The 16,278-nt window shown below is 50.2% G+C and overlaps 4 protein-coding genes across 5 annotated transcripts; 1 reads left to right on the plus strand and 3 right to left on the minus strand.

Moving 5' to 3' along the window:
* The first annotated feature begins 737 nt into the window (after nucleotides 1-737).
* Nucleotides 738-3,799, plus strand: LOC120642398 (endoglucanase 12-like). Its single transcript, XM_039918906.1, has 3 exons — nucleotides 738-1,319; nucleotides 1,845-2,152; nucleotides 2,248-3,799. Exons 1-3 carry the CDS (start codon nucleotides 932-934, stop codon nucleotides 3,442-3,444), a joined length of 1,893 nt encoding a protein of 630 aa, XP_039774840.1. The 5' UTR covers nucleotides 738-931; the 3' UTR covers nucleotides 3,445-3,799.
* Nucleotides 3,800-3,903: 104 nt separating this feature from the next.
* On the minus strand, nucleotides 3,904-7,265 carry LOC120642548 (ubiquitin-like-conjugating enzyme ATG10). 2 transcript variants are annotated; one of them, XM_039919124.1, is made up of 7 exons: nucleotides 6,871-7,265; nucleotides 6,271-6,642; nucleotides 6,096-6,149; nucleotides 5,001-5,060; nucleotides 4,608-4,707; nucleotides 4,429-4,526; nucleotides 3,904-4,318 (listed from the first exon to the last, which is right to left on the minus strand). In XM_039919124.1, the coding sequence occupies exons 2-7, from the start codon at nucleotides 6,424-6,426 to the stop codon at nucleotides 4,130-4,132; spliced, it is 657 nt and encodes a 218-aa protein (XP_039775058.1). In that variant the 5' UTR covers nucleotides 6,427-6,642; nucleotides 6,871-7,265; the 3' UTR covers nucleotides 3,904-4,129. The 2 variants fall into 2 exon arrangements, with proteins under 2 accessions (XP_039775058.1, XP_039775059.1); XM_039919125.1 differs by having other exon boundaries at nucleotides 5,001-5,054; nucleotides 6,871-7,246.
* A 1,996-nt stretch (nucleotides 7,266-9,261) lies between these two features.
* LOC120642545 (6,7-dimethyl-8-ribityllumazine synthase, chloroplastic-like) lies at nucleotides 9,262-13,903 on the minus strand. The gene is made up of 8 exons (XM_039919122.1): nucleotides 13,691-13,903; nucleotides 13,470-13,603; nucleotides 13,208-13,303; nucleotides 12,442-12,537; nucleotides 10,884-10,962; nucleotides 10,460-10,506; nucleotides 9,701-9,760; nucleotides 9,262-9,620 (listed from the first exon to the last, which is right to left on the minus strand). The coding sequence occupies exons 1-8, from the start codon at nucleotides 13,797-13,799 to the stop codon at nucleotides 9,582-9,584; spliced, it is 660 nt and encodes a 219-aa protein (XP_039775056.1). The 5' UTR covers nucleotides 13,800-13,903; the 3' UTR covers nucleotides 9,262-9,581.
* Nucleotides 13,904-14,519: 616 nt separating this feature from the next.
* On the minus strand, nucleotides 14,520-16,176 carry LOC120642514 (ribonucleoside-diphosphate reductase small chain-like). The gene has a single exon (XM_039919076.1). It carries the CDS (start codon nucleotides 15,774-15,776, stop codon nucleotides 14,757-14,759), a length of 1,020 nt encoding a protein of 339 aa, XP_039775010.1. The 5' UTR covers nucleotides 15,777-16,176; the 3' UTR covers nucleotides 14,520-14,756.
* Nucleotides 16,177-16,278: the final 102 nt, after the last annotated feature.

Here is a 16,278-nt window from a genome sequence, read left to right on the forward strand (position 1 = left end):
CCGGATTGTCGTTTCAAACGCAATTTCGAAGGCAAACGCAATTTGATGGGCTCCATGGATTGCATCAGCGGGATTTTTGACGTGCAAAAGTGAAATACAGCTCCTCTCTCTCAAAAAAAAAAAGAGTGAAAACAACTATCATTCAGGATATAAGTACTAGGGTACAACCTTCTCGACATAAATATCTTACATAATTTTCTGGAGGAATAAAGAAATATGGCCTAGACACACACTGCTATAACATTTATTATGATAGATACAAACGTTTTTTTTCCTTGATTATGGCTTAATATTCAGATACCGTTGCTATCCATTTTCTTAGCTCTTGACCAAAGCAAGTCATCATTTATTTCCATGAAGTTATTTTTATACCAATTTTACAGTCAATAAATTTCGAGACAAAATCTGAGAAAGAAATATAGTTGATAACTCGATATTGTAATTGTTAGAATCTGGCGCAAGCACTGCCATCCAAATTGCAATCAATCACCACCCAAGAGAAAACTGTCTCTTCGATGTAACACATGTTTCTTAATAGACGAGATGAAGTGAGGTGAGCTTCTTTTCCATTGTTTGGTAGTGGATTTGGGAATGAACATATGTAGCCGTGTAAGAAGTTATTTTAATTTATAAGTTATAATATACTCAAATAGGTTATCTTTCCGGGGGGAAAACATATATTCACCTCTGCCCTGCCCATAGTTTAAAAACAATGCGTTTCTCGTTCATTTTCTCTTGTAGCTAGAATTTACAGAGCCACCGGCCAAATCAAGAGAATTAAGAGCCCACGCTTTTCACTCCCGGGCTCCCGGCCCCTCCTACCAATTTCCTCAACCTCAATAGTGACTCAGTGCTCGCCGGCGACGCAAAGGCATCCCCCCGCCGGGCTCCATCTATGCGCTGATCCAAGCCAAGGGAGGCGCCGTGAGCCATGTACTCGGCGAACCACTGGGGCGGGTCGTTCGAGATCGCCACCGACGGGGCGTCGGAGGACGACGACAGCGGGAACATGGACCTCGACCCCGGCGCGGTGTCGGCGGCGCGGCAGCACCGGCACGAGCTGGACGAGACGCAGCAGGGCTGGCTGCTGGGCCCGCCGGCGGCCGAGAAGAAGAACCGGCACGTCGACCTCGGCTGCGTCGTCGTCAAGCGCAAGGTCCTGTGGTGGGCGTTCTGGGGCCTCGCCGCCGGCTTCGTCATCGTCGGCCTCCCCGTCATCGTCTCCAAGTCCATCCCCCGCAGGGCTCCCCGCCCGCCGCCGCCGGACCAGTACGCCGAGGCGCTGCGCAAGGCGCTCCTCTTCTTCAACGCCCAGAAATGTGAGCACTGCCCGCCGCACTTCATCTCCTGCTTAATCACACTGCCGTTTATCCGCACGAACGACGACGAGTTCTTGCTTGGATCGATTTTTTTTTTTGGCCAAAGTTGCGATCTTTGATCGGTAGGAACCTGCGCAGATCTGCCGCTGCGCTAGAACTTGGGGAATTTGGGTCGCGTTTTGCTTGCACACGCCTCTGCAATAATAATGGAATCGAATCGTCTTGCCTTGAACTGCCGTTTTTGACGACGCGTAGTGATCTGTGCACAGCACAGCTGCAGCCTTAGAAATGGAATGTTTTGCCCAGCTCTCTGCCACGGAGTACTCACCGAACCTCCGCAGGAAACGACAATCTGGCACGTTCACTGTTACCAAGGAGCTCCTCTGTTGCAGCAGCATACTACGACTTGATATATGGCCGATCATCCTGTCACGCATTCTCCACAATCAATCTATTTTGTTCAAAAATTCCAAAAATGCCCTCCTGACAACACTTCTGACCTCGATCTTCGTCGTGACACAACAGCCGGCCGGCTTCCGAGGAGCAACGGCATCCCGTGGCGCGGGGACTCTGGTCTGAAGGACGGCTCCGACGCCGCGGACGTCAAGGGCGGCCTCGTCGGCGGCTACTACGACGCCGGCGACAACATCAAGTTCCACTTCCCGATGGCCTTCTCCATGACGCTGCTCAGCTGGTCGCTGGTCGAGTATAGCGCCAAGTACAAGGCCGTCGGGGAGTACGACCATGTCAGGGAGCTCATCAGGTGGGGCACTGACTATCTGCTTCGCACCTTCAACTCCTCCGCTTCCACCATCGGCCATGTCTACGCTCAGGTAGCTGTTATTCATTTTCCCCAAAACCTGAATTTTGGTCGTGTGGACTTTCTCTTTACCACGTGTTGATATGATCTAGCTCGTGCTTCCTCCAGGTGGGTGCTGCAAAGATCAATGGCAGGACGCCGGACGATCATTACTGCTGGAACCGGCCCGAGGACATGGCGTACCCTCGCCCCTCCCTGGCGGTGAGCTCGGCCCCCGACCTCGGCGGCGAGATCGCCGCGGCCCTGGCGGCCGCCTCCATCGCGTTCCGCGACGACGACGCCTACTCCAGGAAGCTCGTCCACGGCGCGGCCACCATGTACGACTTCGCCACGCGCGGCTCGGCGAGCGACCAGCAGCAACCCACCTACTCCGGCCACCGGCCGGAGATCGAGCCCTTCTACAACTCCACAAGCTACTGGGACGAGCACGTCTGGGGCGCGGCGTGGATGTACTACGCCACGGGCAACAGCAGCTACATCGCCACCGCCACCGCCCCGGGGCTCGCCGCGCGCGCCAGGGCCTTCGACGACATCCTCGACCTCTCCGTGTTCAGCTGGGACAACAAGCTCCCCGGCGCCGGCCTGCTCCTGTCGCGGCTGCGCATGTTCCTCAACCCCGGCTACCCCTACGAGCAGTCGCTCGCCGGCTACCACACGGCCGCCGGCCTGGGCATGTGCAAGTGCTTCCGGCGCTTCGCCGCCTTCAACTTCACCGGGGGCGGCCTGGCGCTCTTCAACCACGGCCGGGGCCAGCCGCTGCAGTACGCCGTCGCCAACGCCTTCCTCGCCGCGCTCTACGCCGACTACCTGGAGGCAGTCAACGTCCCCGGCTGGTACTGCGGCCCCAACTTCATGGCCGCCGGCGACCTCCGGGCGTTCGCCAGGTCCCAGCTCGACTACATTCTCGGCGACAACCCGAGGAAGATGAGCTACGTGGTGGGCTACGGCGGCAGGTACCCGCGGCACGTGCACCACCGGGGCGCGTCGACGCCGCGTAACCGCGGCAAGTACTCGTGCACCGGCGGGCGCAGGTGGCGCGACACCAAGAAGGCGGACCCGAACGTGCTCACGGGCGCCATGGTGGGCGGGCCGGACCGCCACGACAGGTTCAACGACTCGCGCATGGCCTTCGGGCAGACCGAGCCGACGCTGGTGGGAAACGCCGGGCTCGTGGCCGCGCTGGTGGCCGTCACCAGCAGCGGCGGCGCCGTCGGCGTCGGCGCCGTCGACAAGAACAGCATGTTCTCTGCCGTGCCGCCGATGTTCCCGGCCACGCCGCCACCGCCGCCCGCGTGGAAGCCGTGAGGGATGCCATCGCGGGCCACGGCCATCGGACGTTGGGTAACTGGAAGTCTGGAACGGAGTCGACAGTACCTTCCCTCTATAGTCAAAATAGTCAGAGACCGCGTAGACTTTCGTCAGAAATTTGAGAGTTTGAGACGGACAAAGATCAGGCGGTGCGGCCCCCTTCGCATAATTGAGGCCCATTACTGGGGTATTTGGGTTTTGAATGGGCCATGCTTTAGCCTGGTCTGGAATCAACCGTTCTTCGCAGTATCGAGGCAGTCCAGCGTTCAGTTGTCGGCTAAATAGTGAATCCCATATTATCTTCTTTTTTAATAATGGAATCCCATCTATTAAGTGGAATCGTCAAAACTCACTCCAACGTGTCTTGGTTTTGAAAATTTCTTAAACATTTCAAGTGTATAGGGCAGATTATGTTATACAATTATATTAAACTTCAAGATCAAACAAGGGATACAATTCAACAAGAGACTATGAAACAAAATTACGCTTATAGAAATGTACAGATGGAAGATGCAATGAAAGTAGAAATCTACCACAAAATTACAAAAGTGCAAGTGTAACCAGCGTCAGAACTCAGAAGTATCCATGACCTTCTACATCACCAAGTATGAAGTGAACTTTCCCTTTGAATCACCATATACCATACATACAAACTGAAAATGAAAAAAAAAAAGGGAACCTATCAGTTGCAGTAAAGCTCAAGAGGGATTTTAAGTCCTACTGCCTGGCCAACAACGGATAACCATGCCGATAGATATCGCAGCGATTGTTCCTCAATCGCCACTTTACTTTCTTCAAGAAGTAGCTTCATCCAGTCACTGGTTGCACAGGGGTGCAAGGTGAACCATGGCCTGCTTAAGTGGGGGTGCTCCTGTAGGAATGCAAGAACAATTCAATCACAACGGCTGAAGGAATTTGGGACTAAAATACGTATTTTTGGAACCATCATGTACAGCAATGTATTAGCCATTCACAACATACCTCTCGAGTAATAAACGTCCACTTTGACTCGCTTAATACTTTAAGCGAGTTAGAGGGAAGGTTGTGTTTTATCTCATCCAATGTTAGTAGCTGACCATCTATGTACAAGAACAGACATGTTCGTTGTCAAATAGGAGTAAAAAGAGGTGAATGTTCACTTATGTTACTTAAGTGCATACCAGAACGATGACCCTGAAAGTACAGCACCGGAACCTTGTAAGAGTAGCTGTAGACAACATGGAAATCATAAACGTGAACATTATCACTAGAGCTCTGGACCTGCAAAGGGAAGGACACGAATGTTATGTACGTTAAATTCAGAACTCGAGTAAAATGGACTACATGTGCTCAAAGTCATAAGTCATAAGTCATAAAAGCCTTCAACACAAAACCCTGAGTGACTGGATCAAACCTACTGAGTTGCTACCTAGCATGTGTATAAATCCTTGGGTCAAAATTGATGTCAACCAAAAAAGGATTCTGAAGATATGAACGGTGGAAGTTCAGAACAAGCTAATGTACCAGCAACCAAGTCACAGTAACCGTGGAGAAAATGTACAGCGAAAAATTACCCAAGTATCGCACGCAACTGCGTCTGCACCATCAGAATTGTCGTTCTCGTCAATCTGCTCCTGCAGGAAAAGATTTGGTAAAAGGTTAGCATTGCCACCTCTAAAACACGGATACGTCAGGGGGCATGCGTATCCCGTATCGGATACGTATCCGATACGGATACGCGCGGGATACGGCCAGGATACGTATCCACGCCGTGTCCGCGTATCCCAGTTTAATTGGGCCTGAAACTCACGATTGGAAACGTCTCAGCCCATTATTGGATACGGCCCAGCCCAACTAACCACCATCCCATTCCTTTTGACCTACTGCCGAGTGCCGACCCCTCCCAGTTCCCAGTCGCCTCCCTCACGCAGCCGCCACCCACATGCGACGTCCAGACTCGCCGCCCGCCGGCGATCGGCCTCCACCCTCGCCGGCGACCATCCTCCGACCTCGCCGGCGACGAGGAGCCCCCGCGACGGCGACGAGAAGCCCCGCATCCGGCCTCCAGGCTCCAGCAACAAGTTCCGCGACGGCCCCGAGCCCCCGCGTCCCTCGCCGGCGACCAGCCTCCGCCCTCGCCAGCGACGAGGAGCCCCGCATCCGGCCTCCAGCAACAAGTCCCGCGACGGCGACGAAGAGCTGCGCCGAGCCGGCTGCTACGCCACGCCCACGACCCCCTGCGACGGCGAATCGTTGACTGCAACCTTGCTCTGCTCGTGCCCCTGCTTATGTGAGTTCCTCTCCCTCCCCAATCCAATTTAGATCTGAGCTAGTGCGCCCTGCCTTATTGATTTTCTCCAATGTTCATCGTCCAGTATGGCATCTCCAAATTTAGAACCTGTTGCTATCATGTTATTTTGAGTGTAATAGACCTTTAATGTCTCTATGTTGAACTAGAATATCTATTTTGTAATTTATTATGCACTATTATTATTTATTAAAAAATAGTTAAAACGTATCCGCGTATCGGGTTGTTCGGGAAATTGCCGTATCCGCGTATCCGTATTCTTCCGATACCGATACACGTATCCGTATCCGTGCTGCTTAGATTGCCACCATCCACCATCATCTTGCTCACTTTACAGACATACAGGCAAAGAACTACACACCTGGCTCCCTCCACAGCCGCGGTACACTCCTTCCAGTGCTAGATACCCTTCTACCTGCAAGAAAACAAGCAAATCCGTCAGTAAGTGCACAAGCCAATCTGAAAACTAATGCAAATTGAAGCGCTAAAAGAGGGGGATACAACAAGAGAGAGAGAAAAAAACATTGAGCAGAAACCTCAGACGGCGCCCCCATTTTGCTGCAGGGCTTCCATGTCCAGTCAGGAAGGAAGTCGTCAACCTCGATCTCCTTCCACCTCTTCACCAGCGCCGCCGCGGAGGTGTTGAAGCCGTCCAGAGACAGAGTCCCATCCCCAACAGGGGAGCCTCCCATCGCGAAGCAGGGGAAGAGTCACGGTGGGGCAAAGACAGAGAGGCAGGCCGGTCTGCTCTCAAATCTCTACCTCCCAATTGGATCGACAGCCTGGACTCCGATCACACGAGCAGGACCTTGCAGTCTCCAGCTCTCTCCCGGCGCCGGCCGCGGAAGTTTTGGGAGGCAAAATAAGCAAAATCGTCCTAAACTCTTGGCAAAGGATCAAATTCGTCCCTGCAATTTTGTTTAGGTCAATTTAGTCCTCAAACTATGGTTCTTAGCTTCAGTTACATTCTTCGCCCAAACTGCCGTCAGCAACACCAACACCGTGAAGTCAGCTAACGCGCAATAGCAAAAGACCCCTTGCCCATTAGGTATTCTAACGTTAAATTTAGCAGAAGAGCAACATCCTGCAGGCATTAAACTGGATCCGTGAATTAAAAGAAACTGCAATCTGCTTACCTCCTGCAGCCGGTTCCTGCTCTCCTCGTCCCCTCTTCACAAGGCTGTGGATCACTCGCCCTCTCTCCGGTTCCTGTAGCCGGTTCCAGCCCTCCTCGGCCGGTTTCACATTCTACCCCTCGGCGGACCCGTCGTAGCGGAGCAGGTCTGGGGCGGCCGCGCGACGAGGAGAGCGGCGGGAGGCAGGACGTCGAAGGCGCCCCCGCCGCGGCGCCGCCGAGGATGGCGGGGCGGCGGGCCGAGAAGACCAGCTTCTCGCCGTCGGCGCGGGCTCCAGGCGGCGGCGCCCTGAGCTGATGGCGGCGGCGCCCTGAGCGGATAGGATGGAGGCGCCCTCTGACCGTTTTTTTTTTTTTTGATAAACGGCGGGGGAAGGGGCACTGGAAGGCGGGGCCAGGGGGCTCGCTCGACGAAAGGGTAACGGACTCGGTTTGTATTAGGATTGGGTATTTGGGTGGGCTTTCACCACCGTCCGATCAGAACTGACAACACACAGAAGGTTCGCAAAAAAGTGAAAACCCTTGACTTTTCACAAAAAAAAAAGAAAAGAGCCCTTGATGGCCCGCTCGTTCATTGCAGGTGCACGGAACGGGACCAAATGTTTTCAGCTCTTTCTAAGACGGGCAAGAGCAGTTCCTCAATAACTCTCACTTTTTTCAATAATTATTGGGTTGTCTCAATCACTCTGTTCTGCGGTGGAAAAATCGACTAATTTTGGCTGATTTAATATTTTTTCTTTGAGAGAATGAAAGTGCATCTAGACTCCTAAATTGATTTTGGTGATTCTTGACAATCACAATTTAAAATATGATGCTTTCAATAAAATGTGTGCAGGAATAAACGAAAATAATCAAAAAGAAGATGAATGGAAAGCCCCCAATTCAAATTTATTGTATGGTGAATTCTATCGGAGATTTAATTCTATTTTTCGGTTTGAAATTGAGTATAGGACCACCGTACTATCAAAGAGAATGCGTTTGATTAATCTAAATCATTAAAGTGCTTTATTGAGACGATTTATATGTTTTTCACTCACAAATCAGGGTCGGATGATCCTGCCCTTGACCCCCCGCTAGTTCGGCTCTGGACACGGCTTGATGATCCGGCCATAGGTCGGATGATCCGGGCCCTGCTGCTTGTGAGTGCCCAATCCTTTCTGTCCAAGTCCGGATGATTCGGATCTGGAATTTCCTGAGTGCCCGGTAGTCTTTGAGTAACTCCGGATGATCCGACCCTATGCCGGATGATCTGAACCTGGGAGTTTTCGAGTGTGTTTTAGCATATTCTGTTACCCATACGGATGATCCGAGGATACTCCGGATGATTCGGAATACATAGAAAACACACATAACGGTCACCTGCGGGGGTGGGGCTATAAATACCCCTCACACTCCTCATTTACTCCTCTCTTCTCTCACGACCAACCCAGCTCCAAAAGCATTCATTCCTCCACTGTCCTCCATCCAAAAACTTGATTCTTGCAAGGATTCACCTAGAGATTGAGAGAAAGTGAGATTTGGGAGTTGGTGTGTGAGGATTTCGTGAGCTAGCACTTGTTCATCTCAAGAAGTACTTGAAACAACCTTTGATTCGTCGATTCGCGTTCTTTACTCTTGGAGCTTTGCTCCTAGATGGTTAGAGGTGCTGGTGAGCTCCCATTCCTTTGTGGTTGAGCCTCCGGAAGTTTGTATTACCCCTCTCTTCGTAAGAACATATAGTAAGTGACTCAATCCTCCTACGTGGTTGATTGGGCGAAGAAAAAGGGTTATAGGGCAACCCTGCTCTTTGTGAGCACCTCAACGGAGACGTAGCTCCTTCGTGGAGTGAACTTCGAGATAAATCATGTGTCTCCTTTGCTTTTGTTCTTCATATTGTTCTTGAGCTCGTTTTGACCCGATCTAATTTTTAGTAGCATATCTCTTATGTAGAACTTATTCCCAGGCTTATTTACTTCATTTGTCAACTTTGTATTCAAAGAGAATCGTCAAAAGCTAAGTAGATTTCAAATCTCGTCCAGGATTCCTTTCGCCTGCCGAATCATCCGGACCTGGGAAGTTCGGAAGATCCGACATAAGGCCGAATCATCCGACCCTGACATTTTGACTGCCAAGTTTTTCAAAAAAAAATTGAACATGCCTATTCTCCCCCCCTCTAGACCTAGTGTCGATCCTTTCAGAGAATAAGCTGAAAAAGTCAATTGATTTGACTGATTCTACCAACAAAACAGAGTGAATATCTCATCTCAACTCCTTTCAAATAAAAGGAGATTTTAGGTTAGTTGTATTGGGATGGGATTATTGGGAAACTGCAAAAGCATGTCCTCCAATAACCTATGAATGTTATATTGGCACATCCCAATATGTTTATTGGGAGACTGTTGGAGATGCTATAAGGAAAGGTAAAGACACTCCAAGATTTATTGAAAAACACAAAGAAATGAAGCTTTATTCATGAGCGTGTGCAATACATGGCGGCAATTATTCATGGCTAAACTCTCAAGTTTGTGGTAGATCCCAGTTGAACGACAGGCCTCTTGAGCCTTGCAAACCATCAAGAATCAAGGACAACAACAACAAGCGTCGGTATCCGGACTAGCCATTTCTGAGCTTTTGCTTAACTGCTAGTCTGCAGCCAAAAGCTCTATGGCCAAAACTTAAAACTCTGGTAACGGTGGATGGGACGAAAAGTTGAGACTCCGAGACCACCAGGTGTCAGCCTAAGTGATGCCGAAACAGAGAGGCCATCTCGATCTACAGGAAAGGGAGTTTTATCACATGATGTAGATGCAGGTTTAGTTTATATTTGAATTGGCAAAACGAAGATTACTTACAGCAGTAAGAGCAGCTTCAGCGCCCTTGTTTCCTGCCTTGCCACCAGCACGGTTTAGCGCCTGCAGTATTTGATTCAGCACATTTTCTCAGAAAGGATTTGATGAGGAGGTTAGTGCATAGGATTCCAAAAGCGGTCAATTCACTAACGAAATGTCAAATTATTCGCGTGATATTTTTTCATCACAAAGGAAAGTTTGTGTGAGACTTCTGCCTAGTTAGTATGCCCAATCTGAATTTCTCCTTTTTCCTTTCTCAAACATGAAAGAGAACTCCATGCCCTTAAATCAAAAAGAAAGGTGAGAAAGACTGCTATGGACGCAAAAGGCTGCCAAGGCAAGAGAACGAAAAAGAAACATAAACAAGATAAAAAGGACAGACTACTTTACTGTTCAAGGAAAGTAGGAAACATAATTATTTGAATTACTAGCATGCACAAATCATGAGGACTCTTCAGAACAAGGTCACATGAACAAGGTCAGAAGCACTTTGGATACAGGTTTAAAATCTTGCAACTTGGCTGGTTTATAGTTTTTCCTGGTCAAAACTGTTAAATTAAAAAAAGACATGAAATGATTTTTTTTAAAAAAAGAAGTTTGAATTCCCCCACCAGCCTAGAATCAGTCAGTTTATGTACACAAGGCATGTGGGTGAGAAATACATTATCCGCTGACAATTATACTTGGCATGGGTTACCAAACAGGTTCTAGAGACATAGAAAAACTGATAAGATGCAAAAAATTAATCAAATCATAGATTACCTGGTCCATATCTTCACAGGTTAGTACACCAAATATACAAGGGATGCCTGTATCATCATTCAAACTATAAGTAATCTGAAATTTTGATAGTTAACTGAATGCGATTACCAGAAAGAAAAATACAAGACAAACATCTCACGAAATTTCACTAAATACTGTGAAGTACTTCTATAGCAACTAGTTGCTCACAATAATCCTTATATGTATCTGTAAGCTATATGGCACATTTATTGGCCTTTACACATTTCTCTAAACTATGACACATGTATTGGCCTTCAGTAAAAAGTTTCACTAGCTATGCGAAATATGTTTAACAGCTAATATTTCACAAGAATAAAAAATCTACTTAGAATAACCCGCTTTAGAGAATCAAGTTCTCTACTGGCATGGTACAAAAGGAGGGGAAGAGCTGAAAGCAGCATACCGGCAGATAATCCAGCATTCAGTACACCAGATGCAGCTGAGTTTGCAACAGCATCATAATGAGTCGTGTCCCCTCTAATCTGCAAACCATTTTCAAAACTCTAAAATTAAAGAGAGTCAAGCTAGTGCCAATTTCCAGCAGTGAGTTTGCAAATAAGTCAATTCAGTATTATCACAGGAATCCCATGACCAGTGTGACTAGAAAGGAATAAAATGCAAAATAGTTTGGTAATTTGTACTGTTATTTCTTATTACTATTTAATATACGTCGCACACATTAAAAGACAGTTTCACAATTGAAAAGCAGATTGACATAGTAAATGGCTTAGAGCAACTCCAACAGATTCTTTGTCCGAAGAGATTAGCTAAAAAAAATAGATAAAGCATGTAAATTAAGTATCCAACAGCTTATCCATCCACCCCGCTTTGCTATACTCTTCGCCATCCGCAAGGCCTCCTTTGGCAAATATCACGACGCAGCCCTCTTCGCTATCCGCCCGCCCTCCCGTGCTCCGCTCACTTCTCCCACGCGCCCCGACCATAGTTGACGCCGGCGACGAGCGAGCCAAGTGGGCGCGGCCCCCTCCAGCAGAGACTCGCTCCCTCTAAGGCTAGTGCACCCACCGGCGACGAGCTCGAGATCCAGGCACAGAGCAGTCTCCAGACGGAGCGTGAGGTCTCGAGCGCCGGAGAGCGAGGTCCCGGCGGAGCGCGCAGCAGCGGGAGGAGGGCACCGCAGCGCAGGTGGAGGCCGTGCTCAACCCAAAAATGTGGAGGTGGTCGACGAGGAGAGGCAGTCCGCGACAGTGCTCCTAGACGAAGCAGTCAACGCGCTGTGGGGTGTGGGTGCCGCCGAGGCCGAGGATGCCTGGGTACCCGACCAGGACACGGGCGTCTTCGTCCCCGCCGAGGAGGCCGCCAACGGCGGCGCCCACAACCAGCAGACCAGGCCGGCCGTGCTGGACCAACCGTGTTTGTCCTCGAGTTCATGGAGGAAAGCATAGCAAGCCAGATGAGGGAGAAAGGATGGAATGGGATCCACACGTCAGTGTGTGTGGAGGAGGAGAGTTGAATAAATGAATAGCCAGTCTGTTTGAAAGAAGCGCAATATAGAGATGTGATTTTAGCTAAATGGCTAGCTAAAATGAAACTTCGCTAATGAGATTTGAATAAGCTTTTGGAGATGCTCTTATACATACGGCTCCTTAGATTTTCTTAGTTCTAATGACAGATAGGTGTAGTATTTTAACTCTCAAATAAAACAAAAAGAGAAAGATCAGCTTGGTAATTTTTTTCAAAGGGTACTCTACAAAAGCATAGGTTTATTAAACTTTCTAGATTTCCTCAATTGCACAGTTCATAGGACAGATAGATAGTAACATTTGAACTGTTACGCCAAGATAGTAACATTTGAACTGTTACGCCATATTTGGAAAAATAACATTAGAGCATCAGCACTACCTTGGCAACATGATATATGAACATCAAAAGCAAAATGAATGTAGAAACCAATAAAATAAATATGTAATATGGATGTGCTACGAAATTATTGAACTTACAACGGCTCCAATGCACAGAATTGCATCAAATTTTCCAGACTTCCCAAGCTTTTGTGCTGTGATGGGAACTTCGAAGCTTCCAGGAACACTAACAACCTAAACAAGCATTTGAATCAGAGTAAAACTTATGAGTTTCAAAAGTTTCTGGGACCTTTTGGATTCATATACAGCTATGCAGATCAGTACAGAGGTTGTTTCAAACCATGGTGCATACAAGTCTAAATTCATACACCAGGGAATGGTTTTATATGAAAAGCAGAATTCCTATTTGAATCCCATGCTCTACATTTCAAGAGCATTGTTTATACAATAGTTAAATCTATTCGGTACCAGATTACCAGTGACCATATAACATTAGACATGCAACATTCTGCATCTTGTTCAACAAAATTAGATCAAAATGATGATCAGCCAGAACAAAATGAAATGACTAGCTATCCATAATGGACAGGTTGGAAGAAATTAAAATTTAAACCAATCCAATAAGAGTTATTTGCACAGCTTATGTTCCCAGTGCCCTTCACTATGAAACCATCTATATGGCGGCATCAGGAAGGAGGGTGAATATACAACTTTGCGTTGGACTTCTATGTGGCTTTCAAAATCACTCATAACCCTAACACGCTGCTTGCTCCATATGCATGCCAATCTTTCAAAGTGGCAATAAGCCTTCAGAACCAATATTATAAGACAGTCTTGTATATCCTATCAATGTCACAGACTCACAGTACAGCTGCAAACAATCCAAAAGAGTGAAGATGTGTACTGTTATATTTTCAGCTTTGACAGAGTATCGCTCGAATGTCTCCAGGGCCCCCTGCAGTAACAAGTTTGTCACAACCTCGTTGAACCGTGCCACAACCTGCAAACAATAAGGAACCATACTGTCATCGAATCATGCATTCAAAGGGAAGCATGTCAGTAGGCACAACAGAGCGAATCAATGGCCTTTCAAGTTCCTATCAATGTCCATCGATTATATAGCAAAGGTACATGTTCTTCTCGATGAAAAGTAGCGCTCAACTCACCACACCAAACCTGAGCCCCTCGTTGCTGGTCAGCGACCCCATGAGCTTCTGGTGCCCCGCGGCGGCGGCGGGGACCACGTCGAGGCGCCGCGACGGCCCAGCGCGCGCCGCCAGCGCGGCCGGTCGTGCTGCAGCTACACGAAGTAAAAGCAAGGGAACAAATCAGGCCAGCTAGTACAGAGGTGCTTCGGCGCACTGGAGAGGCGGCCGCAGGCGCGTACGGCGGGAGGGGAAGGAGACAGCGGCGGGCGTGGCCCCCAGGGGCGCGCTGGGCAGCCGGGCGCAGGGGGAGATCGCGGTCGCGGGGGACGCCGCGGGAGGAGCCGCCATCGCCGTCGTGTGGGCCCCAAGGATCTGGCCAGCGGGCGGCGGCTACGCTGCTCAACTACTCAGGTGGGCGGGCGGATGCCAGCGGCGTTTCCCTCAGCCTGTGAAGATTGTGGCAAAATGCACTAGGGCTTAAAGTGGGTCCTAAGGTGGAGCCCACGTTCTTAATTAATAATCATTCCTTTAATAAGATTAATTATTAAAAATTCATAATCGTAACAAGCCCACCCTCCTCGGTCCCGGTCGTTTCTTTTCTTCTCCGCCGCCGGGCTACCAGAGGATGAGCCGGCAGGCGGCAGCAAAACCTTTCTACGGCGCAGCAGCAAGTCAGCAACGAAGCTGCAAGAGCTCAAGTTCATTTTTGTATCAAATCATGATTCAAGAAAACTCTATTTGCTCCAGTTTAAAAATCAGATCAACTCAAGATCAGACACAAAGAAGCAATTCAGCCTTTGTACACTCAAGATTAAAAACTGTCAATCTATCGTATTCCCAAATCCTTACCATTTTCATGATATGCAACAACCGCGCAGGACCGCAAGTATCGACAAAACTTCTTTAGCGTGGGCAGATTGATGATCTTCAAGTAGAATTTGCCAATTAGGGAAGGAAAACAGACTGGGGAATTTGCTTTGACAATTTGCTCTAGCAATGACACAAACAGCAGGTGCTGGCGAAGATTTACCCTTCCAATCCTGACAAGCTATTCAAAGAATGGATCAATGCAGATAAACGTACTATTTGATTTCAGACACTGGGCCAAAGACCATGAGGGCAGTGGCTTCAGAACAGCCAGTGTATTCAGAAGTCGATTACTACATTACATGACGAACAGGAACTAGTAACACAGCACATTATGCATCATCATGCAGTACATTAACTAGATCTACTACAACTAGTAAGCGACCAAAGCAGATAAAATTATTCAGAGCAATATATTAGGGCGCGCGCTGGCACAACTCAGAAGTCCTCGTCGATGCTGAAGACGTGGTTCGCGGCGCCGCCGCCGTTGAGGCTGGACATCACGGACGCCTTCTGGTACTCCCCGACGCGCTTCTCGAAGAAGTTGGTCTTGCCCTGCAGCGAGATGAGCTCCATCCAGTCGAAGGGGTTGGCAACGTTGTACATCTTCTTGTGGCCCAGCGCCATGAGCAAGCGGTCGGCGACGAACTCGATGTACTGGCTCATGAGGCCGCCGTTCATGCCGACGAGCGCGACGGGGAGCGCGTCGCAGACGAACTCGCGCTCGATGTCGACGGCGTCGGCGACGATCTCGCGGACGCGGCCCTCGTCGAGCTTGCTGCGGAGGAGGTCGTAGAGGAGGCAGGCGAAGTCGCAGTGGAGGCCCTCGTCGCGGGAGATGAGCTCATTGGAGAAGGTGAGGCCCGGCATGAGGCCGCGCTTCTTGAGCCAGAAGATGGCGCAGAAGGAGCCCGAGAAGAAGATGCCCTCGACGCAGGCGAAGGCGACGAGGCGCTCGGCGAAGCGCTCCCCGCCGTCGATCCAGCGCATGGCCCAGTCGGCCTTGCGGCGCACGGCGGGGACGGTGTCGATGGCGCGGAAGAGGCGGTCCTTCTCGGCGCCGTCGCGGATGTAGGTCTCCAGCAGCAGCGAGTACATCTCCGAGTGGATGTTCTCGATGGCGATCTGGAAGCCGTAGAAGGCGCGCGCCTCGGCGACCTGCACGTCGGACATGAAGCGGGAGGCGAGGTTCTCGAGCACGATGCCGTCGGAGGCGGCGAAGAAGGCGAGCACGTGGGAGATGAAGTGGCGCTCGTCGGGGGAGAGCGCCGCGTCCCAGTGGCGCGCGTCGGCCGAGAGGTCCACCTCCTCGGCCGTCCAGAAGGACGCCACCGCCTTCTTGTAGAACTCCCAGATCTGCGGGAACCGGATCGGGAACATGGAGAAGCGGTCCGACGACTCCGCCAGCAAGGGCTCCTCCGCGTCGCACGCGGGCACGAGCACCGGCGCGGACGGCATCGTCGCCGGGACCGGAGGATTCGACTCTCGAGGGGTCTGGAGGGGATGGGGAATCGGGGGATTTCGGAGCTGGGGGATGCTCGAGTGGATTGCGATTGCGAGGAGGTGGGAGGAGCGGTGGATTTTATAGGGGGAGTGGCGAATTGGGGGGAGATTTTTGAATCTGGAATTGGGGAATAGCGCCGGCGTGCCTTGCGGTGGAAGGAGGCGGGAAACGCGAGGGGACGGGGAGGGGAAGCGCGCCGCGCCGTGGCACGGAAGGTGGTTTGAAAATTTCCGGGGAAATTTTTCGGCGACGAGGCGCGGGAGGAGATGGAGAGGGCGGGAGCGGGGGAGAGAGATGGTGGAGGAGCGAGGAGACGAGACGGCCAGACGGGTGGTGGGCGGCGGCTTGGGAAAGCTGGTGCTGCTGGGTGAGGGTTTTGGGATAGATGGGGTGATTTGGGCTGAATGCCGTTGGGCACCCGTGGGCTGGTTGATTTCGGTTTCTTCTTCTTTGCAG

The sequence above is a fragment of the Panicum virgatum genome, chromosome 7K (assembly GCF_016808335.1).
Source record: "Panicum virgatum strain AP13 chromosome 7K, P.virgatum_v5, whole genome shotgun sequence".
Classification (NCBI taxonomy): domain Eukaryota; kingdom Viridiplantae; phylum Streptophyta; class Magnoliopsida; order Poales; family Poaceae; genus Panicum; species Panicum virgatum.

Excerpts from the sequence above, each read along its gene's own strand:
- LOC120642514 (XM_039919076.1), bottom strand. The coding sequence starts at position 15,776 with ATGCCGTCCGCGCCGGTGCTCGTGCCCGCGTGCGACGCGGAGGAGCCC.
- LOC120642548 (XM_039919124.1), bottom strand. The coding sequence starts at position 6,426 with ATGGGAGGCTCCCCTGTTGGGGATGGGACTCTGTCTCTGGACGGCTTC. Across the intron at positions 4,708-5,000 it reads CAGTTGCGTGCGATACTTGG|GTCCAGAGCTCTAGTGATAA; the intron begins GTAATTTTTCGC and ends TTCCCTTTGCAG. Across the intron at positions 4,527-4,607 it reads CTTTCAGGGTCATCGTTCTG|ATGGTCAGCTACTAACATTG; the intron begins GTATGCACTTAA and ends TCTTGTACATAG.
- LOC120642545 (XM_039919122.1), bottom strand. The coding sequence starts at position 13,799 with ATGGCGGCTCCTCCCGCGGCGTCCCCCGCGACCGCGATCTCCCCCTGC. Across the intron at positions 10,507-10,883 it reads GAATGCTGGATTATCTGCCG|GCATCCCTTGTATATTTGGT; the intron begins GTATGCTGCTTT and ends ATGATGATACAG. Across the intron at positions 9,621-9,700 it reads CTGAAGCTGCTCTTACTGCT|ATCGAGATGGCCTCTCTGTT; the intron begins GTAAGTAATCTT and ends CCTTTCCTGTAG.
- LOC120642398 (XM_039918906.1), top strand. The coding sequence starts at position 932 with ATGTACTCGGCGAACCACTGGGGCGGGTCGTTCGAGATCGCCACCGAC. Across the intron at positions 1,320-1,844 it reads CTTCTTCAACGCCCAGAAAT|CCGGCCGGCTTCCGAGGAGC; the intron begins GTGAGCACTGCC and ends GTGACACAACAG. Across the intron at positions 2,153-2,247 it reads TCGGCCATGTCTACGCTCAG|GTGGGTGCTGCAAAGATCAA; the intron begins GTAGCTGTTATT and ends TGCTTCCTCCAG.